At 42.2% G+C, this 24,675-nt stretch overlaps 1 protein-coding gene across 1 annotated transcript in view; it reads right to left on the bottom strand.

Annotated features, from left to right (window-relative positions):
• Positions 1–741: 741 nt before the first annotated feature.
• The window catches only part of RAB31 (RAB31, member RAS oncogene family), a gene marked incomplete at its 5' end in the record, with an annotated part of 62,987 nt that continues 39,053 nt past the window's right edge, over positions 742–24,675 (bottom strand). Inside the window, 4 exons of the mRNA XM_084260861.1 lie at positions 742–916; positions 13,111–13,220; positions 18,287–18,393; positions 20,246–20,317. Of these exons, the coding sequence (XP_084116987.1) occupies positions 819–916; positions 13,111–13,220; positions 18,287–18,393; positions 20,246–20,317 (387 nt within the window). The 3' untranslated portion in view covers positions 742–818. The remainder of the gene's footprint in view (positions 917–13,110; positions 13,221–18,286; positions 18,394–20,245; positions 20,318–24,675) is intronic.

Below are 24,675 nucleotides of genomic sequence, written 5' to 3'. Positions count from 1 at the left end.
ATTAAGCTGGCATTTGTGATCCTTTTCCAATTTCCTTAATTAATGAAGCCCACGCCCTGGAAAGGGGAATCAATCCAGGCAAAGCACAGTGGCTGCGTCTTCACTGCTTTCCGGAGCAGACCGAGGACTTTGTGGGGTCCAGCAGTCTCCTTCATGCCGACTCCTTTTCCTCACGTACACCACAGCACCTCCTGACACAGATTTGGACTCCCATCCTGTAAAAAAACTGCACTTGCTCATCCTTTGGGTCCATATTTCTTTTTGCTAGTCAGCAAATTCAGTCCATTTCTTGCTGATGTTTACTGAAAGTATGAGATGAAGCTAAAGGTTTAGAAAAATACAGAAGCTGAGTCCAGCTGGGAAGATGGTAGAGAAACTGTAAGCCAAAATTCAGGTTTTATGGGCTTTTTTTTCACCCCATTATTACAAAGAAAACTCTAAAAACATGCCGAGTCCGCTTTGCAATGTAAGAAGAGAAGTTTTTGCAGCAAATCTAAAATTCATATATAAAAGGATTTTTTTTTTAATTTTTTTTAAAAAAAGAGTCACTGGCTTAAACAGAGAATTGGAGTACTTTGACATTGTAATTTTGACAGGATATTAGAGAGGATTTTTCCAACTCAGTTTTGCAAAATCCCTTTGAAGTAAAGCTTTCTGCTTCTGGTCCTTGCATTATTGCTCATGGGAAGTATTGAAATTACTGCTTTCAAGATAAGGAGCCACGTCACTGAGATCACGGAGTCCTTTCCCAGTGAAAAAAAAAATTAAAAAAGCAAATGGTGCTGTTTTTCAAGTAAATCTGAAAAGATCAAGTTGGGTCAGCAGCACCGCCTACCCGTCTGTGAAGTCTGCTTTCCAAGTTTGATTGCTCCATTGTTACCATTTTCATGAGGATCTAAGGGTGGGATTTGCCGACCTGAAACAGAAGAGAGGACAGGGAATTGAATTCTCCTGATGTAGTAACGACACATGCAGATAAGAGTTGGAATGAGCCCGCGTAAGAATGACATCTGTGAAACCTTGCCAGGAACAGCTACCTCCTGTACACCTTGAATCTTTTTCCTCACATGCTGCTTATGAAAAGAAGATTATCACATTTTTTAAAAAAATATATGAAAAATATGGCTATTGAGAATGCATGAAGCGCACAGAAGTGTATTGAAATGAAACTCACAGATTCACAGAACCACAGCATCATAGGAGTTGGAAGGGACTTCCAGAGATCATGGAGTCCAGCACCACCCCCACCACCCCTGCCCCCACCAAAGCAGGTTCCTTAGGACATCCATGTATTTAAAAAAAAACCCAGTTGTCTTACTGAGCACCTTACAACTGAGAAAGAAAATTCTTGGCTTTCTCCTACTTCCACTTAAACATGAATGGTGCTAGTTTAATGAAATCTTGCCTGCCCTAAATCTGCTTGGTGTTTAGGCCTTGCACACTAGTTGTACAAAGCACTGCAACTAAACACATGCTGCCTATGCTTGGAAAATAAATCTGTTCTTTTCATTGAATCCCTCCCTCCTTTGAGGGGTGCCCATGTCTTTCCAGCTGACAGCTTTGATTGCTTAACACCACCTCCTCCTCCTCCCCCTCTCCTCCCCCCCCCCAAACTCTCTTGACTTTTTAATCATCTTACAGGGTGATTATTTTAAGCGTTTGAAAGAATTTCAGCCATCACAGGAGATCTAGAGATGTCTTCCAGGGGCAGAAGCTCTGCTCCAACTCCCTCCCCACGTGCCCTTTTAGTACTGCCACATCTTTTGCCTCACTGGATTCCTACTCAGGGACAACATACAATGTGATTAATAATTAAAATTATAAATGGAAAAAGAAGATCCTCACAGGTCCAGCCTACCATCTGTCTCTGGTATGGGCCTGGCTTGTCCATTAAAACCATTGTGTGATCCCTCCATCAGTATCCCAGAAAGTTTACAGGCATGGTAACATACTTTGTGGATTAAATGGTATTTTTTTTTTCTAAAGTGGAATCTACTTTGTGTGAATTACTCCTGGTTTTACTATTATCCATGTTAAATAAATAGAGTTAAAATATTTAACATTTCTTTGTTATATTCAGTTTTCAGGTCATCCTAATCCAGGGTGGATTTTGTAGTTTAGATTTCCCCACCCTTTGCTGCATGTATTCACAGCTGTCTCTTGCCAAATGCTCTAAGAAATACATATGTATGTTGAAGTCTGAGTCCTACAAATTACTTGGAGGCCGTGTTGGGGTGGGGGGGGGGGGTGGTTACAGGAGGGTGAGTTAAAAGTGTTCAGGTAAAACACAATCCCAGTGAAATCAAACAGCAAAATTTCATCTCTAACACTTGTCTGTGGTCAAGCCCATCACATTTTCCCCTCTCTTAGCCAGTTTTTAACAGACATGTTATACAACAGAAGAGTGACTTTGGAAGCAGAGTCTTAGATGCTTGTACAATTGAACAAGAAGGGGAAAATCTCCACATATTACAAAGCTAAAGATATCATATGTGGTCCATCGGCATGAGGAGCAGGTATCTTGAGGGCTGAAGCATATATAAGCACTGACTTTACAATGCTGCACTCTGTGCAGGTCACTAACATACCAACTTCACACCCTGCTAACATTACATTTGGACTTCATGTTTGTTAAGTCCCCCTCCAGAGTAAAATAAAGAGCATAAATGGGTAGTTATAGACACGCTCGTTAAATGCATTTGTTCTGTTGGCTTTGAAGATGAAGTGAATCCACTAATTCTTAAAACTCTACAGAATATGAAAAGCATAGTGCCCGAGAAAGGCTTTCCAAGGTGGTAATGATGGCATTGTAGAGTCCTGGAGAGAACTTCTGCATTAGATACCTACTATTTCCAAAGGGCTTTCAACTCAGTCCCAGCTAAAAGAATACTCCATCCATCTAACTCAGAGCCCAATGTGGCTCAAAAAGTTGGAACAGAGAACTGTTTCCATTACATACCACAACGCAAAAGATTTGGAAGAGAGCTTGTAAACTCGTTAAACTTTCGTTTTAGAAGTCCATATTAAACAACTGCCCTAACTCTATCTGGTTTTCATCCAGTGCTTCATACTTCTTGTGAGTTTCAGGTCTTCCTTACAATATTCCTGAGGCATATGCAAAGAAGCAGGCAAGCTTATCTTTTTGGAGCAAAAGCATAGCAGGCTTCAAGGTCAGTGAGCACTTTGTTCAGTTCAGACCGGGACACACAATACATGTCGTCAAGAATCACCTTGATTTATTTCATTTCTCAAAACGATAAAAAACACACAGATAACAATTACAAATAATAAAGAGGGGGGAAAAAGTCTCTAGACGTAATATTTGCTGATTAGTTATCCTGGCCTTTGAACTTCAGTACTGTTTGTCATTAACTAGCCATGCTTTCTGCTGTTGCCATCCCCCCAGCCCCCTTGAATTCAACACAAAGGAAAGAAAGCTTTAAACAGTCCAAAAGAGTTGCAAAGTAGATAGGGCTTTGTTAGTAGGTAAGTTCCCTCACTTATTATTTCTCTTATTACCGGATTTATTAAACCACCAAGTTAAGTCACTGTAGCTTTACTAACAAGGCTTCTTCCTGCCCAAGCAGCTTTTACCATCTGATGCACAGCTGACAGCAGTAACCCTCTTAGAGCATAAAACTCAGTCTAACACCTGAGAATCAGCCCCACAGCAAATGATACAGTGATTTTTCATCACCAAGGGTCAGGGGAAGCAGATCAAAGTAATCAGTCGGGATCTGTTTGACCGACTGTCTCTCCCTGGGTCCTCTTGACAGCTAGCCTCACAGCAGACGCTGTAACAGAGAAAGGTTTAAGCAGCAGCAGAACACGAAGGGTGAGCAGCAAAACGCTGAGCCTGCATCTACGCTTCCCGCTTCTGAACCAGCTCGATCACTACTGCTACCTAAAAATCACCCTGATCATTGCATCTTCTTATTCAGTGCTTGATAAATACGGCATCGATATCGCTGACACCAACTCAAATATAGCTGGCACCGAGTCAGGATCAACTGAATTAATTTTAGAAAGCATATACTCATTTAAAACATGCGTCTCGCTGGCAGACATAGTCTCTGTTCCACAGCAACACAAAAATACCCCTGTATTAGCTAACCCACGACACTGCTAGTTTATGCTATTGCTTTCACACAGCTGATGTCAGAAAGGAGCAGTACTGCCCTGACATCCAGCCCAGAAAATTCTCCTGCTGAAGAAATAAACACATTACGACAACTCCTCTCCAAACCAACGGCTGCTCTGGTAAGATAAAGTCACCCAAAAAGGTTCATGAGAGATTGAAATCTTCTGTTGCTTAACTTAAAGGAGACAAACTCGACCACAAATAGAGTCCTTTCTCTGTTTGTGGAGTGGGACACCACTAGTTAGCTTGCCAAAGACCACCACTAGCACATCTTAGGACTCCAGACGAAACGGTCCAATTGCACAGAGAAAAACAGATGCACACTCATTTATCTAAGAACTCTACAGCTGAACTGGAGAAACTAGGACCTTCAGGATATACTATTACTGAGTCTGTATAGGAGTTCCATACAGTTCCAATTGCTGCTATTTCCATGGAGTGAGGTCTGCTGAGTGCAATTTAAAAATCAGATTTTCCACTTGTATTGATTAAATATCTGAATATATGTTTTGGGTTCACTTCAGTAATGTTTAGACCATGTTCCATAGAGTTTGTGCAACGGAACTGTTTGCAAGTGTGCACCTCTCCACATTTGTGCAGAGGTCTCTGTGTCCTCCATAATCTCACTGCAGAAAACACACCATGGTGGGTAAAACAATAAGCATCCAAGAGGCTGCTCAAATGTAGGGTCACAGAAATTATCGTGGTTCTGAAATGAACCATCCAGGTTAACAAGTGGAAAGCACTAAATCAATTGCCTCTCCTCCTTTCTGGCATGTTTGAGTTGGGCTGAGGCAGCGCAGGATGAAGGTCAGAGTCTTCTCCAGTGCCTGGTAGAGTTCCAACCCCTGCTATTGAACCTGAGACTTGCTGTAAGGAAATTAATCAGCGCCCTGTAAGTTGTGGTTCCAAGAGTGCCAGAGGCAGGGAGATTGGGAAACAGGAGGGTGGGACAAGAGGTAAACAAAACAGGAAGGGAGAAAAATGAAAACTGGGGCAGGGAAGCAAGAGAGACAACAGGGGCTGGGTGACACCTCTGCCACCAGAACTTGAAGACAGGTGGAAGGAGATTGCTCTGCTGCAGTTGGAAGCAGGATGCATCACTGCTCTAAGAAAACCTGCTCCCTTTGTTCCTTTTTGAGTGCTGTGATCGTTATAAGCCATGACATCCATTAGCTCAGAAAAATCAGCCTTGGAGCCAGGCTTTTTGGGTTTGTTTGCGTTTGTTGGTTTGGGTTTTTTTTAACATTAGACTAGTTTCATTACTGACCTGCATAAGACAGCATGAAAGGTGGGAAAGAGCCTCAAAGTTGAGCATAACGGAAAAAAACAACCAACCACAAACCAGTTACCATGCTGACAAAGGGACAAACAGACCAGTGCACTGAACAGGGAGATAATACTCAGTGGAAAGGAAAACTGCTGTGACGCAACCAACCTGAGTGGGCACATCTAGATGGTGAAGTCCACTTGCAAAAGAAGCACGCTCCTAATATCTAACACAACTACAAGAACTCTGCCAAGGGAAAGTCATCACGGTGTGCACAGTGACTCTCTGTGCATCTGTCCCGTATTTTCCCTGCCTGAAAAGTCACGTACAACTTGGATTTTTTTAGGGGGCTGAAGCAAAGGGAGATTTTTCTTAGTGCAGGATGTGGAATCCATTTCACTTGGCTCCGGAGCAGCAGCCCGACAGCCACCACAGCATCCTGAGGATGCGACTGCTGTCGCTCACCTGAGAAAAGGCAGGCTTCTCCAAGGAGTGGCACAACATCTCTACAGCAGCCAGAACCTCCTCCTATCGCTGCTGGTTGTATCCCAGCGAGGTGAGCCCCACAGAGGGACCTGGTCTCTATACACCTCATTAGTAAAGCGCACCCATCTGCGAAGGCATGGCAGAACGAAGCGGGAGCACCTTATTCAACAGTTTTGGGCATTTGCATACAAGACTCTTTTGGCATCTCTAGGCCTTAGGACAGTCATACTTCTTATCTCCCCAAATCCTTTCATCCTTTCAAACCAGTTTCACTGGTGTTTTTAGAAGTTCCCCATATCTCTCACATGGTTTATAAAGCTTGGTGGACTAGTCTCTAGTTTCTTGTTCCCTCCCATACTTGCAGCAAAGCAGGACTTCCCCAGCTGACAGAGATGACTGCTGTTTACTTCATGTTGTAAGTTTTCACGCAAGGTAGCACATGTTTATGGTAAAGGATATTGCATAACTAAACACAGTTAAGTTGCAATTATTTTAATACTTCTAATGGCATCTCCATGCAAGAAAAACAAAGCTTTTTTTTTTTTTTTTTTGTAAACCACAAGCAGAGATTGCTGACACTGAAGTTCTTTTGCAAGGGAAGCAGAGATACAACTAAATTTTGCCCTTTTAATTAAAATCTGCAGGGAAAAAGAAAACACAGCAAAATTTAAATCTTACCTGCATCAAAGTAAACAACAGAATTCCTAATGACTTTAATTACAAAGACATCCAACCTTGATTTGATGTCCTGTTGTAATTAACTTCGGGCTGTTCTGATTTATCTACTAGTTTATGTTGAAGAGCTCTCCTGTGGCTAAAGAGAAACCCGTGACCTTGCAAATTTAAGAGTAGTCCAAGGCCAGTAAGTTTGTCTTTGTTTGCTGGAGTTTGAAAGCAAGAGGTGAACTAATCCTGGAAATACAGGGACTATAAACTGTAAAGAATATAATCTGAAACGTTTACAATTAGGGAAATGTTTTTCCATCCTTTCACAGTAGGTGAACACCCCTTGCCAGTTATGAGCTCCGGGTGCTGCAGCAATGGCATGCATGAGTTGCTCTGCAACATAAACATACTGCTACTTTTTAAAACGTCCTTTGGAGACCTCTTCAAAGGAGTGCACAGATATCCCCACATCAACAGATAACAGGATGAAAAACACCAAACCTGTCTTCTACAAAGCTCCAAGACCGTCCATCTAAAATTCCACCCATACAAGTCCTCTTGAGTCAGTACAAACATCAAATGTCTGCTGGAAAGAATATCCCCACCCTTCCAGAGAGAGACATTTCACACATTCCTCTCTAACTTGTCCAGCATACGACCAGTTAAAGCGTAAACTCTGGAGGCTGGGCTTGTTGTTTGGTTTTCTGTTTTTTCTTTGTTTGGGTTTTTTTTTTTTTAAATCTTGCAGCATTTCTAGGAAGCAAGTATTTGGGTTACATTAAATATTCAATATACAGGCTGCTGGCAAGACATCAGAAAATCAATAGCTTCGTACATTTATAACTAAGCATTTACCACATGAAAGGCTGTATCCTGAGACAGAAATGCTCTGCTTTAATTAGGAAGCTTCATCTAGGAGAACATCCTTATCTGGGTTTTTGAACATCAGCCTGTCTCTCCTTGTAGTACTAGCAGCAGTAAGGCCAGGCGTGCTAACAACTCTTAAAACCCTTTCCGTAGCGTGACTCTGATAATCTTATTCCTCACTTCCCTCTCACTCTCAACAGAAGATGCTGAAACGCTTCAGTCTCACCCCTCTTGGTAGCACACCCATCACCAACATTTGCCCAACTTCGAAAAAATGATGTACGCCCGTCTTTTTCCTTTTTTCTACCCCCCTTAACACAATTTATTTCCTATTTCACCTGTCTAGATATTCTTCAGCAGCTTGCCAGACTTCAAAAAAAATCATTCAGGCCTATCTTTTTTTCTTCCCTACCCCCCCATCCCCTGCCTCCCCCTGCCCCAACACCATTTATTTCCTAGTTCGCTTGTCTATATATTCTTCAGTGGCTTACTCATCCCACTGTTTACCTTTGGACCTACTGATGCAGATCAGTGTTCACCTGGGAGGTACAGCCTCAGCCCTACCATTTACAGAGGACAGCTTTTATGTATCCGTATCTGGGGCACCTTCACGTGAAGGTAACAGCCAAGGCACACAGGCGGAAGGGAAACAGCTGGGCGTGGGTCGGATTCAAAGGAGGCAACTAAGGCTTATTTGCATTCTTAGATGAGCGGGTGTCTGAAAATTGCCAGGGAGTGATTGCTACTGAACAACAGTCCAGAACACTTGGGGCAGCTTGTTTAGTCACTGATAACCAGCCAGCTTTAATGGGTGAGCCACCTTCCTAGGCGCAGGCAGCGGGCAGGGGACTAAAGCCCCACAGCCAAGAAGGAGTGATACAGAACTAGTATGACCCTCTGCACCGGCACAACTTTATATGGCATGAGACTGCTGTCGTATAATACATTCCTGGCATTTTTGCTGCTGCTGCAGTATAAACCACCGACAAGGAGCCGCCATGCCTATGATTCTTCTAAGGCTGGGAATAAAAAATTAATAGTATTTGATCCTATGGACACTTAGCTATTAAAAAAGAACTACTGGCACACATGCACAGCCACTATAATCTTAAGCCCTTCTTATGGCAAAACAACCTTTCAAGAAAGACGCTGGGAAAAATTTAACCCAAGTAAGGAATATATAACCACACTAAAAATATTCTTTTCTGATTACAGAGAGATAAAACAGCCACGTGATGTTTCCCCATCACCGTGAGCCTCCCGTCAGGTGCTGCTAAGTGTAACCAGGGTAAGTGCGGTGGCTTTGGGGTCTGAAATCATGGGGGCACGACAGGCAGCCAGGAACTGCATCACACTGTGCAGCTGTCCTGCCTTCAGCTAGGATGGAGTCAATTTCTTTCTAGCAGTGGAGGGAATGCGGTGTTTGGGAGTTAGGATGACAGCAGTGCTGATAACACACTGATGGTTTAGTTGTTGCCAAGCAGTCAAGGACTTCTTAGTTGTTCATATTTCCCCGCTAATGAGAAGGGAGGGGACACAGCCAAGACAGGTGACCCAAACTGGGCAAATTCCATGCCAATTATGTCATGTTCAGCATAAAAGGGGGGCTGGTGGCAGGAGGGCCAGGCAGCTCCAGGACATGTGGTTTTGGGGACAGTCCAGTTTCAGGACGTCTCTGAGCTGTATGGCCTGAGTTGTGCAGTTTGGTGAGAATCACAGAATTGTAGGGGTTAGAAGGGACATCGAGAGATCATCGGGTCCAACCCCCCCTGCCAAAGCAGCTCCCTAGAAACTGCATTGTGTATCACCAGTTTCATATATTCTGCTATAAAGTCCTGTTGTTATTATTATTTCTATCTCTGCTATCCCAGTAACCTATCCTTATCCCAATCTTTGAGGTTTTGGTTCCTTGGGTTTTCTTCTCCCTCCCTTTCCCCCTCCCTTTCAAAGAACAAGTGGCTGCATGGTGCCCGGCTCTCAGCTGGGGCAAAACAACGACAGCAGCTCAGTGAAAACTCCCCAGCACGGGGAGCATGAGTACACCTCATACAGAGTCCCTCTCCTGCCAGATTTCCCCCACTTTTAAAAGATCAGAAACTTTTACTCATTCTAGTCTTGTACTTCTTGTATTTTCCTGAGGAGAATTAGGGGCAATGGATTTGTGTTGAGACTGTGTTATTAAGACATCCCCCAAAGCAGTCCAATCCTCAAATCCTGTAAGAAACTTATTTAAACAAATCTTTTAAAAAACAGTGTAATATAATAACCTTAGAAATTAAGTGATCTGTCTACAAGCTCTATAATTTGTCCAAGATTTATCTGGTTGTCAGCAAAACATCCCAAGTTGCCTTTTATTTTACCCCTTCTTTATATCATTATGTTGAGTAATTTTTTCCCATTACACTAATTCACTCCCTTCACAACACTTTCCCTAGAAGAGAGACATTTGTTAGACACCTTGGGAAGGAAAAATGGTTATGTAAAAGTACCCCTGAGAAATGAAAAGCGTAAGCAAGCAGGAGGTAATTTTTCTTCTTTTTATTTTTTTTAGCTAAATTGAAATGTAATCTACACCTTTCTGTTTGGGGTACCAGTTTCAAGAAGGATTTTAATGCAGAAATTCTCCACGCATGTTAGAACATCCTTCCAAATCCAGACTGTAAAATAGGCAACGTATACAGTCTACCTGCAAGACCCATGGTGAAGAGAAGTTGCCATCTCCCTGCTCGGAGGCTGGGGAGCTGCACCCTGACCTTCTACAGCACCACAAAGAGAAGGGGCACGAACTCTCGGGCAGCACAAAAGCAAAACTAATGCTGCAGAATGACATCCAAGGCACCAGAGAAATCAAATTAGTCACCGGGGCAGGAGACACCCTGGGCCACAGAGGGACTGCGTACACTGAAAAGGCAGAAGTGCTGCCAATGCAACTTGGGTACAGAGGGACTTTTTTGGAAATGGCACAAAGACTGAAGTGATGTAAAGCATCAGAAAGTTATCCATACCCTCTGCCCAGTCACAATCAGACTAATTAATTCTCCTGCCAATGAAGAATTTTTCACTTGGTTTCCACTATATTTCCATAAACATCCACCACCAGCTCTCTCCTTTCTCTCCTCTGAGTACTTGATAAGGTCACAAGTACATCCACTGAGACCAAATATTTCTATATATAGAAATAATTGCCTGTGGAATTAAGTGCACTTGCCTGGGTATCTAGTTCATACTAAACTTAATTTGGCTGATTTTCCTCGTCTATTATATCCATTATTAGGGCCTGTGTATGCTTCCAGCTGCAGCACTGCCTATCAAAGATGGAAACTAACATCTAATTACGCAGCAAGGATGAGTTCTTCTGCGAGAACATGAACAACCATCAGGCACAGACAATCAAGTAAACTATCAGAAGGAAGAACCGGCTCCTCCAGGCAGCCATGTTACACACTCCTTTTTCAAAGGAGGTAAAAGAAAGGTAGTGTGTTCTAGGAGTATCAGTTCTCATTAACCATTTCAAATACATCCCATGCAAGGAAAGCAAACACCTGAGCAGGCCCCATCTCAGGCAAAGTGTGGTAAACAGTATCAGCTGATGATGAATATGTCAAATAAAATAAAATAAATAATTTAGGGAAATAAAGTTGAGCTTCTGGACGTGCTGTCTCCTTGGCCACTGTGGCACAAAACAGGATCCAGGGAGAAAAACAAGCACCAGTAGTGGAAGAGGGTCAAGTCATGGAGCTCTTAAGAAATCTCAACCCATATAATAATACTGAGGGTGCAGAGGGAGCATGTCACTTGCAATGTCACTGCAAGGCCATTCGGTATCACCCCTATAATTTTCTAAAGGTTGTGGAGAATGAAGGAGGTCCCCTATGACTGAGGAAATGCAAATGTTGTACCTGTCTTTAAAAAGGGCAATAACAAGGCATGGATCTACAGGCTGGTTAGCCTCACTCTGCTTCCTAGGAAAAGCATGAAGTATATCCTCTCAGAAGCTGCTTCTGTGCAGATGAAGGTGAAGAAGTTGACCAGCCAGCATGGGTTGTCCTAAATGACAGTATGACTGGGTCTGTGATTGGGGGAGTTCATTGGATGCAGTCTAATTTGGCTTTAGCAGAGCTTTCAATCCTTTCTCCTGCAAGCATCTGGTCTATCCAAATTTGGATGTTACAGTCATGTTATAGGCAGCTGTGTGAAGAATTGGCTGGATCACCAGACATAAAGGCCAGTAGTTAACAGTATGTACCTACCTGCAGGCCAGTTACAAGAGGACTACCTTGATTAATACCTTTTATCAGTGTCCTGAAGGAGGAAAAAATATGCACCCATTTCAACCCTCAGATGATATCCAACTTAGAGATGCATTCAATACCCTTGAGGGCCTTAGGGTGGAGGGAGGAATGGGCAGGCCAACAGGAGCAAATCAGAAAAGGCAGATGCCAAGCCCTGCCTGTGGGAAGGAAGAGCCCCTGGCTATGAGACTGGCTGAGGACTAGCTGCCCAGGAAGAAGCTCTTCCAAAATGGACCTGAGGGCAGCAATCCGAGCACAAGCCAGCAGCGCGCCCTGGCAGCAAAGACAGACAATAGCATCTAAGTCATACCAATAAGAGACGAGCCAGCAGCTCAGGTGAAGTGGTTATCCCCTTCTAGATACGGTCTAACACAAGCTGGGTAATGCATCCAGTTGTGGGCCCCACAGTAGAAGAAAAAATTAACAAGTTCAGAGTAGGGCCACCAAGACAGTCAGGGAGCACTCACCCTGTGAAGAGAGGCTGAGGAAATCAGGCCTGTTCAGCCTGGAGACAAGATGGCTTTGGGGGAGCACAAAGCTGCTGGTCAGTACCTATGGGGAGGGCTGCTAAGAAGGTAGAGCTGGGCTCCATACTGAGGTACCTCCAGGACAATGAGTGATGGTGGCCATGAACTGAATCAGAAGAGGTTCTGACTTGATACACCATGGGGGGAAGCCACTGTGAGGACTTTTAAAACACTGGTCTCGTGCCTGGAGAGGTTATGGAACCTCTGCTCTCGGGCCGAAGGAGACAGTGGCCAAACGACATGGTCAGAATTCACTGTCAAGTCTGCTTTGAGCAGGAAGCCGGGCTGAAGGTCTCATGAGGTCCCTTCCAGCCCACCAAGTCCTTCCCACTTGCAGCCAGAGACCGAAACTAGAACCTCTAGAAGGTAAACTAAACAAGATGGGTTTAGTTCTCCTCAGGAGAAACATCAGTCTCATCTTGTTTAAAAGACCTGGAAAGAATTTTTTTTATTTTATTTTTTAAACAGATTCCACTGCAGTGGCTATTTTCTGCTTATCACAGCCCTCCAGGCGCATTTCTCAACATTTAAGTTTTTATCAACTTGATGATAAGATCAACAGTATCGCCTCTATAGCAGCCTTGGGCTCAAACAGCAGATGTGACGCAGGTCAGGATTTAGATACAGATTTAGAAGGAATTGGCTTAGCCTGTCTAGTATCTACTATCTACTATGCTTTGCTCTGGTGTACTCAAAGTCATTCTTAGTTTTCATCTGCATAAACAGCAGCCATATTACTGGCCCAGTGGATTTCCTGATGTCCTTGGGAACGGAGGTTTTAGACCAGAACCAGAAAGCTATTTTCAGAAGACCTCCAAACAATCCCAATTAAATAGATAAATAAAGGGAGCATTTACTTACTTATTCCTTGAAAAAGTTCTTCAATGTTAACAGCATTCTTTGCACTGGTTTCAACAACAATTGCACCTATAGATTCTGCATATTCTTTGGCATCCTTCATAGGAACCTCCCTACAAAAAAAACACAACACAAAAGCAAAAAAAAATAAAAAAATAAAAAACAAATTAAAAAATAATTTGAAAACAACAGAAAAAAGACCTCAAACACAGCCTAAGCAGAAAAGCATTAGTGTCCAAAAGTACTTTTATCTTTCTTCTTCTTCTTACAGCATTTAGATCATCATATTTTTTTAAAAAATCAAAATTTTATTAATGTTTTCTTGGACTTGTTGCTGAATCCATGCCTTGAAAAAAGGAAGATAATTTAAATGACAACCCCATCTGCTTGGGTTTTTTTAAACTTGACCCTCAAAACCACTGAAACACTAGAGAAAAGACATACAACTGTTGATCCCAGCAGCAACCAGTACTGCCCACACCAAGTGTTCAAACAAGATAGGGTATGACTGTTGTGGAAGAAAATGATAAGAGCATCGTATGCCTAAATGTTTGCAAGCAGCAGAGAAATGAGAGAGATTCTGAGAGTAAAGAAAACCACTGTCTTGGTGCACATTGTCAAGAGCAATTTGGGAGTGCCAGAATCAGTGGGGGGGAAGATCACCATTCAGTGCCAGGTCACCAAAGTGACACCATCTCAAAATCACTAGTAGAACATCCTCATTTTGTAGCCAATACTTCATATGCCAAAAGCTTGGTAAATGCAGCTTTACATCATGCAAAAGATGTCTGCTTCAGACTCAAAGCAAGCTCCACGCTGACCTCAGGTCTGCCTGAGCCAGGTGGCAAAGCTGAACCTGCTCGTGTCCGCTGCTGCCTGTAACCACCACTCTTCCTGCTTTTTGAGCGTCAGCTCTGAATCAGAGACCGAACAACTCACAGGTCACCCAAAGTACACCCAACCAGGGGAGCCCACATTGAAACAACGAGGCTGCCAGCCCTGTTTTTCTTCTAGTTGTTCAGTACATTGACTGGTGTGTTTTGTGTGGCTTTTATAGCTGGCTGTTGCACATGTGGAATTTGCAACAACTCCTTCACACCACAGCTCCAGCGCCCCCATCCAGAGACTCCCAGTACCACTTCCTCCTAGTACGAGCGCGTTGGACTTGAGCAGAAGGCTCTTTGAGGGGAGCACGGCAATGCAGTTTCACAGTTAGTTTACGGAGGTATATATATTTAAATCAATATATAATTAAAATAAATCAGATCTGCTGCTCAGGGGAAACATGCAGAGAGGTAGAATAGCTGCCTGATTTATTACAAATCGTTTTCAAAAAATTAGCCTGCAGTTCCAGCATCTGGATTCAGAGCTTGTTTCCATTACTTGCTTCTTTGTATTAGATGTCTTTTTATTGCAGAAAACACAGAGAAAGCAGCATTCCCCTTATCATTTCTGAATTGGTACCTTGGCCTTTATCATGAAGCTATCGCCATCTGTGGATGGCCCTGGAGATAAGGGGGAAACAAAAGAAAGGAACTTAACTATGTAACATAATACTAAAACAGTAGTGATGGACAAAATTTGAGAGCATTGGATTATGTAATGAAGATTTCCAATCTGTGTTAATTCAGATGAGAAAGCAGACTTCAGGAATCAAGGAAAAGGTAAAACAGCAGGAAGTGACAATATTCCACAGAGCATCAGAAAACTTCCTAGCCTTCTCTGATGACACTTCCAGAGGATTCCTATAAATGTCCACAGCATGTAGGCAACAAGCATCATGTCACACAGTGCTGCCAGCACCAAGAAAGCTGCATACATCAAGTGGAGTTACCATAATCTGGATGTCAACATTGCTAAAATGCTACCTTGTCAAAAAGGAAAAGCACAAGCACTTGAACTCTTAAGCTGAGAGAACTCATGCAAGAAAAGGGAGGAAGACAAAAAGCATCAGTGGAGTGGTGAGAAAGTGGTATTCCAGGGCTATGGGGAAAGTTACAGCAATACCTATTCCTAAATATGTCAATTATTTTTTCATTTTATTGTTTCCAAATCATTCCATCAATTCAATCTCCTTTGAGTTTTTCTGAATAATTACCGACTGAAGAAATATCCTGGATTCATGGAGGGAAGGTCTGAGCATGAAATTCTGCTGAATTCTCTTATCTAAGGATCTGACAATTTCCAGTGAACACAACTTGTTAAGAAGGTGCACCGTACTTTTAGGGAAGTAAATACTTCTTAGTTACTGTTATGACTATTGGCTTCTATAAAGCCCGAGAAATATTTTGGACACTTAACATTTTAACATTTAAGTCTCAGCTGCTGTCTTTGAAACTACTTTTTAATGACCTGCCAGAAGGACAGGACATGCATCAGAAGGAAAAGTCTATTGCTATTACTTAAAAGCATGCCAGATGCTCAACAATACTTGAGTTGACAGTACTATAACAAAGATGAGGATTTATACTAAACGAGAGTCTACCTGTAGAAATTCCTTCAAAGTAGAGAAGGAATTTACTTCACCAGAGCACAAAAAACCTGCTGGTAGCCTATTAGCAATACTGAGAAAAGCAACATGACTTCTGAATGTCCCAAATCCACCTTAGCAGCTCAGAACTAAATTTTAGATGCTAAATGAAGAGGGTAATGTGGTCAGTGATTATAAGAAATAGTGCCAGTCTTTTCCCAAAGGAAGATAATCAGTTCTTGTTGCCTCTGTCCCTTCCTCCTTACATTATCTTCTACAGTCACAGAGATGGCGGAATCAAATCAACCTGAATCAGGTCGGCTTGTCCTCTTTTGCATCTATTCATGTTGGTCTGAAAAGCATCTGTCTCTGATGCCCAGCAAAACATCTGCCAAAAGCGCTACAAAATCAAAGAGGGATGCCAAAAATGCATGCAAACAGCAGCTTGCTCCTGTGTGCTCCCGTCTTCTTATTTTTAAGTTCTCTGTGCCTAAAGGCATGTGTTTTTTCTACTCATTGGAAGCAATCTGATAAATTGGTGACACATTTCACCTAAAATCATTTTTCCTGAAGTAAATTTGAAGTCATAAAGCAGCCAGAGAATGCATACAGCTGCATGAATTGCATAAACAATCAGATTACTGGAAGAACTCTGAAAACATACCACGTAGGAGAGAGTCTGCTCTCTATTTTTCCACCAAAAGCTCTTTAAGGGGACATTGCTGAATGACTTTACAAAAGAAAAAAGGCTGGCGGATGCAGAAAGAATAACCACATGAAAAAACCCACTCTCACAACTATTCATAATTATGGGGAGGAAAAAAGCCACCTCCCCAGCGGGAAAAAAAAACCCAAAACAAAGATGACTAAGAGACATGAGCTCACGGAGGACAATGAGGACTATGCAAACACCAGAACATTTTGTGCATGGAAGAGCTGTACTGGATGAACAGGAGCAAGAACCAGATGATCAGCAATCAGGAAAGAACAGGTAGTGTTTGGGAGTAACGTGCTGGGAAGATCACAGTCGCTCTGTCAGGAACCCCAACATTGTCAAAACATTTCTGGGACACAGGTTTTGCTTCACGTCCTCAAGGTAACCTGCCTCTGGTGGAACAGCATTTAAAAGCTTGCTGCCATGGAAAATGATACCAAAAGCAGGGGGAGGGCTGGTTAGGGATTCAATTGCAATTGGTGTCATTTATCACAGTCTCCAAACTTACTACTCCTGATTTAATCAGGCAATGGTACTGCTGGGAAGTCTTAAGCAATAAATTTAAAGTGATTCTCAGAGCAACTGAAAACTCCGTTTTCAGCTAAACTGGTTTGGGACTTAATTTTTTCAAGTCATTCCTCTGTTTTCCTATTTTGTATTTGGAAACTTCTAGTTTTGTCTTACAGGACTCAGTTACACCATACTGACAAACATATCACATCATCATGTAGGAGACACCGATGTAGTGACTACCTAAGTCCCCAATTCTTAGCCTGACAGAAACCAGGAGTCCTCTGTTGTCAGAGTTTGTTCAGGTCTTACAGAAAGCACTTACAGTTTTATGTTGGTTCATGGTGTGAGTGGTGGGGGCAGGGAACAACAACAACAACAACAACAACAACAAAAAACCCAACCCAAAACAAACAAGAAAAAAAAAACCCGACCCAAAATACCCCACACAGGGCCAATCCTTGTATCTGCCTTGATTCAGTAAGGTACTACCTCACTTCAGTGATGTCACCCAAGTGTGTCAGGGCTCTGGTAAACCTGGGCCAAAGTAATGATTATGAAATAATGGTGGGGCATGTATTTGAACAACAGTGAGAGCCTGTGAGGTACTAAGAGGAAAGCAAATACAGCCATTGAGTCTATACTCGAAGTAAGAAATAAGTGAGTCCTGGACTGACACAAAGGATCGCTACTGTACAGCTGAATGTGCTTCCATTTCCTGAAAGGAGGAATATAAATCCAAAATAGAGCTAACAAGCAGAAGATCTAGCTGAAGCTGTCCCTGCTTATTGCAGAGGGGTTGGACTAGATGACCTTTAAAGGTGCCTTCCAACCCAAACCATTCTGTGATTCTGAGTGACTCTAGCTTCACTCTCAATCCCAAACAGCATCATCTCAGCTTTTGTTGCAGAAGGGGAGATTCAGCCCTCCCCTCTTTTACCCAGGAGGTTCTTTGCTTCACACGGGTGACAAAAGTTTTCCTTGAGGTCGTGGCCCTAAAATACCAAAAATACACTTTCTACATCCAGTACTATGGGACAGTTTCAATTGTTGCAAAGCACAAATTCTCAAAGCTTCTCTGTGAGGAACATTATTCCACCTCTAACATTATTCTACTCCCTTCTAGATGAACATGGCTGGTTTTGCCCATTGCTTAATACATTCTGCACCTTTTAATATGAATGGGAGGGGAGAAAAAAAAGAGGATACTTTTCCATTCCCCATGACTCAGCAGCTGAAGGGTGTAGATTGTAAAAGTACACAGGAAGAGCAGTAAAAAAAGAGGTTAAAAAAAAGTATTTAATTCAAGTTGTGCAGCTGGTGGTGAGGCTGTGTGCTGGTAAACCCACTGCTGTTAGGAAAGACTCAACAGAGTCAACCAAAATTATAGACTATTATAAAAACAAAACACATTGGTTACCTGAAGGAAGGAAACAACACAGCTACTGCAATCAAAGCAACAAGAGAAATGGATGTATTATTACCTGATGTCAGAAAGATCACACTTGTTCCCAGCGATGGCCATTACAATGTTTTCAGGACCATGTTCTTTTAGTTCTTTCACCCATTTCTTCAAAGTATGAAAGGAATCCTAAGTCAGAGAAATAACAAATAAGCTAACAGCCTAGTCTCCATTCATGTATTTGCTTGTTTTTTGAAGTTAGGGGACCAGAGCTCTGACAGTATTAATGCAGGAGTAATTTCATAGATCAAAAGACTAGAAGGAGATCGCAGTACCTGCTTCTCAAACTTTAGGTCATAAGAATTCCTCAAATTATTCCCTGAACTTGGATGATGCTTGCACCTTTGCTCCACACCAAAGTAGCACAGAATGTTTCTTAGATTTTTAGTGATGAAGAAACTACCACAGCTCTGTTGAGTTCGGCTAGTAGATAATTTCCTTTACTTTTAACATGAACTTCATTTGTCTAATTTCAATTTCTGTCCAGTGGAATGCCATCTCAACCACTGTCATATCTTCAGTATCATCCAGTCACAGGGACACCCCCACCCTCCCCACAGTTCCAACCCTGTGATCTGGTAAACCTCAATTTACTCGTTCCGAAACCAGAGAGACAGGTGACAATTCACTTGTTTTTTCTCCTCCAAGTGCAAAATTCAAACACTTCTTGATGCTACCTATGCTTTAATTGCAACTTTTCTATTTCTTTATCCTAATTAATTAATAGCATTGAAATCACTTCAGTTCCTAGGGATTCTAATTATAACGCATGGCTGAAATTATTACCAAAGCTCAAAGTGAGCCCCCAAAGATAAAGGAAATCATTTTTCCCCTTCAGAAATGCACATAAGAGTTGTGTGTAAATCAGCAATGGCTGTATCAGTATCACTGAAGGGACATCACTGCCAGTCATATGGGACAAAGAAGTCCATTCTGCTTTAATGACCTGCAGTGAATATTAAAAGCATCAGAAAGTGAAATACATGACGATCTTCCTCTCCTATTTTCCCCTCTCTGTTCCAAGAGCTGTTCCACATAAGCTTGGAGATTAGGCTGAGAAAACAAAATGTTATCCTTACAATGCATTGCAAGACCAAGTATAAGATATTGAAATTAAAAGTAACTATCAATCCAGTGTGATTCACTCTTTCTCATCTTTTCTTGGCAAATTAGCAATGGAGTACCACTGTGCAACAGTGGCCACCATCATCAGCCACAGATCATTACACTAATGCACTGGAGAACCAAAGCAGCCCTCTCAACCTCATAGTAAATAATTCAATTGGCAGGAAAAGAATAAAATGCTAGTGAACTGCCACGACCATCCATACATTAATGCCTCCTCTAACTCAGCTTTTTCAGCAGGGGTTTCTCTCAAAAGCAGTGGAAGAGGCATTCAGCTAGAGCCTCCTCTGCCTCAGAAATGAGTGAGAGCAGTTTAGGACCCAAAAGTACAATTTTCATTCCAAATTAATAACATCGAGACAAAGGTCAGAGGATTATTATTTCATTGCTGGTTTCAAAGTTAAGAGACATGAGTCCTGCCATGCAAATGTGAGATGATATATTTAGTTTAAAACAGTGAGTTTCCAAAACAGTAATATGCAAATAACTGAATTTCTGTTCTGTTCAATAAAGCAGACAGTTGCTTCTTGTAGAAACAATTCAATTCCATACTGAGAACATAGGTGGTGGTGGTAGGAGGTTGTATTGCAGGGTATTATCCTGCCTACTTAGCCAGAGGAAATCCAAAGAAACTTTGCCAAAACGCAGTCTCCAACCTTTTGTCTAGATGAAGTTAAACACAGAGGCAGGACTTTAATTTAAGGCAGTCAAGACACATCCATCCAAATCTACAGAGGGTACTAAAGCATATAAACCACACTGACACAAACAGGGATTGACATGCATGACTCTGCAGTTGTAGGTTTTAACTCCAAGTCCAGCCCAAGCATTAAAACACAGGGGAAGAGCACCTTACCTGCTTAGTGATATCATAAACTATCACGGCTGCTGCTGAACCTCGGTAGTACATTGGAGCCAAGGAATGAAACTGTTAAAACAGAACACACACACACACCAACAAGAAGTTCATTAATAAATCGGAATTATCACACACTTTGCCAGGTCACAAAGTGCCATGGCACAACCACCGACTTCCTTTCATCCCGTAGAGAGCAAACCTCTTCAGCAGTTGCCCTTCTCAGATTTTCCTTAAATTCCAAGGAAGTGGAGCTCCCTTATTTCCTACTGCTCCCATCCCACTGGATTTGGTCAGTACTTACTGATTCAGTGCATCTTTTCCATTATAGTGTCTGGACTCCAAGGACAAATTCTGACACGAAGGTGACCTACACTTGGAGGCCTAACCTGACAGCGTATTGACCCCTTCCCCTGGCAAACCACAACATTTTGCTCTGTAGTTGTAACAGACTGGATTCAACTTCAGTTCAAGTTTTATAAAATACTGCCAATTATTTGGATAAAATTAGCTTGGACACTCTGAACACCCATCAAGTTTACTTATCCTACACTGGGACAGAATTTTGAAAAATATGGGTTCTTGCAGTTTAAGTTCTTCAGCTTTTTGTTTCAAGGGAAAGGCCCTTTAAGGGGGAAAAAAAAAGCAGCAATAAATATGTTTATTCTAACAGCTTGCCAATGAAAAGCCTAGTTTTCATAATTTACCACGCCTAAGCAACTGATTTGGAATTCCAGCTTATAATTACACAGAGAAAGGAAGTCAAAAAGCCTTTCTGCTTATTCAACTAAACTTGGTCTTAAGCAAACCAAAAATAATCTTTCTTGGAAAATACGTTTACTCTGACTGTACTCGCAGAGCCATTTCACACATTTTGATTTGCGAAGTCGTCTGGAAAAGCTTCATATAAAGCTGCAGCTAATAACTTGAGGTCATCTCCTAAATCAAAATGCATTATTAGGGCAGGGTATGAATCCTCGTGCTCGGCGAACGTGCATTATTAGTGCAGGGTATGAATCCTCGGCTCGTATCCACGTGTTTACCTTGCAAACCTCGGCAGATTTAGTGGATGCATCATCACCCTCTCAGAACCGTGCTTACAGACTGGGCATTTACCCCTAGCTGCCTCCATACTTCTGACTGTTTCACACACAATGTATAAAGCGAGTTGTTTGTAACACCGGTCCATCTGTCTGTCTGTAAGCTATTCATCGCAGACCACACGCTCCAGCTCAAGCTTAGTACTTTCTCCTGTAACAGTAAGGACGCACAGCAGCAGTGACAGATGGTCAAGTGCTGAGGTGTTTTGGGGAGCGAGGCAGGTGGGAGAGCTCATTAATAGGAGAAAACAGCAGGAAGGAAGATGAGAAAAGAAAGAAGAATTAGTCAAGAAGCATGTTGTGAAGAAAAGGGATCAGCCAAGATCCCAAGGGAGTTGGGTGGATGCATGCCTGCCTTCCAGGCTTTTAGTATGTGACTTTATTACTTGCATGTTTAATGCAATAAATTCTTTCCAGAATTTATACACTTCCAGTTCAAGACAGAAATTTCCAGTGTGTTAATAAAGAATAGACTCAAACTAGACAAGCCCAAAGTCCTTAGCTCCTCTTCACAGGACACTCCCTTGCACCAGCCTTGTTGCCATTCAAGGACCTTCTTGAATCAAGGTGAGGCCACACCAATGCTGAATAGAGCAGGACAATCCCCTCCTTTCACCGGCTGGTTATGCCGTGTTTGATGCCCCCCAGGTGCGAGTTGCCCTCTCGGCTGCCAGGGCTCGCTGCTGGCTCATATGGAGCTGCTGCTGACCACCACCCCAGGTCCCTTTCTGCAGGGCTGCTCTCCAACCATGCCACTCCCAATATATAATTGTGCCCGTCACCAGTCAGATGTAGCCCCATTCACAACCCTTTGAGTTCTGCCCTTCTGCCTGTTCTTCATCCCATGAACCTGCTCATCCTACTATTGGACAACTTGTCCAGAAGGACAAATGTTGTAAGGGACAGTATCAAAATCCTTACTAAAATCCAAGAAAGCTACATCCACCACCTTCCCTTCCTCCACTGGGTGGGTAACCTTATCGTAGAGGAAAATGAAATTAGTTAGACAGCACTTTCCCTTTGTGAACTCATGTTGACAGTGCCTGATGATGAAATGCCTTTCAATTCCATCCAGTATAATCTTCTCCATAATTTTTTCTCCAGGAACTGAGGTTAGACCAACAGGTGTGTAGTTCCCTGGGTCGTCCTTCACACCCTTTTTGTAAACTGGAAGAACATTGGCTAGCTGCAAGTCATCAGGGACCTCACCAGATGACCAAGACATTCAGCTAATACAGCTAGACCCTTACAATTTCAGTGTTCGCAAATGCAAAGTCACTGTTCCCATACTCATGGTCATCAGATTTGGGGGGACCAGGCAGCCCAAGGTCTAGCAGTGTTATTAAAGACTGAGGCAAAAATAGTATGTTTAATACCTCCACTTTTTCTTCATCCCTAGTAGTCAGATGACCATCTTCAACAAGTACATTGTTCAATTGTGCTTCAATAAGTCCAATGTGTTCTTTAGTATTAACATACTTCAAAAAGCCTTTCTTGTTATTTGATACAATACTGGCGAGTTTCAACACTCACTGAGCTTTGGCCTTTCGTGTCTTCTGCCTACATAAATGAACCACAGCCCTGTGCTCTTTCTGCAAAGCCTGTCGTCACTTCCAGAGATCATACAGTTCCTTTTTCCTCTTGAGCTCCACAAGCTGCTCCTTGTTCAGCCAAGCTGGTCGTCTGCCCTGCTCACTTGACTTACAGCACAGTGGAATTGCCTGCCCCTGTGCTTCTAAAAGCTGATTCCTAAAGACTGACCAACACTCATGGACAGCTGAACCCTCAAAAGCAGATTCCCATGATACTCTGCTAAATACCTCCATGAATAGCTTAAAGTTTGCTCTCCTGAAGCCCAGGGTAGCAGCTCTGCTATCTTTTTTTATTATTACATTCAACCATTTCATGACCACTGTGACCAAGGCAGCCACCTACTATCACATCCCCTGCACAAACAGCAATTCTAGGAGGATATCTTTCCTAGCTAGCTCACTGAGTACCTGTCACAAAAAGTCATCTCCTACCAACTTCAAGAATTTCCAAGACCTGCTTGACAACAAACATGTGCATTTTGTTAAAGTAGCCTGAAAATCAGGGACCTTCATTGTGGAGGGTAGATTTGACCTTTCATGGTGTATACACACTCCCCCCAGTCTATAAACTCCTGGAAAAAAAAAAAAACCTACATATCTTACACACAGGCTGATTTGGTTTTAATCTAGATTACACGGTATTCATGAATTTACAAAGAGCCCTCAGATAACAGTAATCACACTTCACAGGACTCATACATGCAGTTACAACTCACATGCTTCAAATTCCTTCAGTACTGGCCCAGAAAGCACTCTGAGAACTTGTACAGCATCTTGGAAATTTCTCCCCCTTTACTTTTGACTGGGTGACAAGAACACTTTCAATAACAGATGTTTCAGTGAAAGATAATGGCCAGTGTTAGGGCCAGAAAGTAAAAATAAAAACAATAGTCACATTAAAAATGCCCAAACTGAAGCAGACTTCTTTTCACTAGATCTTGGACAAGCAGAACTAGATGCCAACTGGAACTAGGATACAAACTACCTTCCTTTTTCTTTTTTCCTTTTTCTTTTTTTTTGAGTAGGATTAATTTTTAGTTGGATTCTCAAAATAGCTTGTACTGCATCAGATAAGCTCAGCTGAAATGAAGAGGTGGCAAAGCATGGCTGAGAAAAAGGAGGAAGGACAGGACCACTAGAAACCAGATTCACATTGGTTTAACCCACACTCAAACAGCTCTGCACTTGCAGAACTGCTTTGTGCACATCTCTGCTGGTACAGTCTAATGCCACTGGCAGTTTTACTCTTATTTTTTTCCTAAAATGGAAGCAAAAATCATTTTAAATCAGTGCAGGTAGCATTCATAAACAAAGAAAGTTTCTTTTAAAACATTTTTAATTTAATTGCTTCAACAGTGCATTGCATTTCAGCAACAGAAATGCCAAATGATGTCAAACTATGTTTGACCTGCTCCTTATGTCAAGAAACATAAAAAGCAGCGACCAGAGATGCAGCATGCAGGAGGAATGCAGTTCCTCTGCTGTTTAAGATAAAATAATCTACTTAGATATTCCACTTCCTCAAAAGCTTGGAAAGAAGCAGGGCAAGACCACAGCAAGCTAGTGCCTTTGAAAGGCACTCGGATTCAATAGTTGTTGTTAACAGGTAATTATGACCTCCCTACTCTACTGAAAATCTATTTACTGGCTCAGCTGATAGGAGAGTTATTTCCTCTTTCTTGATTCTAGGATAATATTTTAGCTATGCGACCTTTTAAGAGGAAAAAACATTTTGTCC

The sequence above is a fragment of the Gallinula chloropus genome (genome assembly GCF_964237585.1).
Source record: "Gallinula chloropus genome assembly, chromosome: 2".
NCBI classification, from domain to species: domain Eukaryota; kingdom Metazoa; phylum Chordata; class Aves; order Gruiformes; family Rallidae; genus Gallinula; species Gallinula chloropus.
This window is presented reverse-complemented; position numbering and strand designations above follow the sequence as displayed.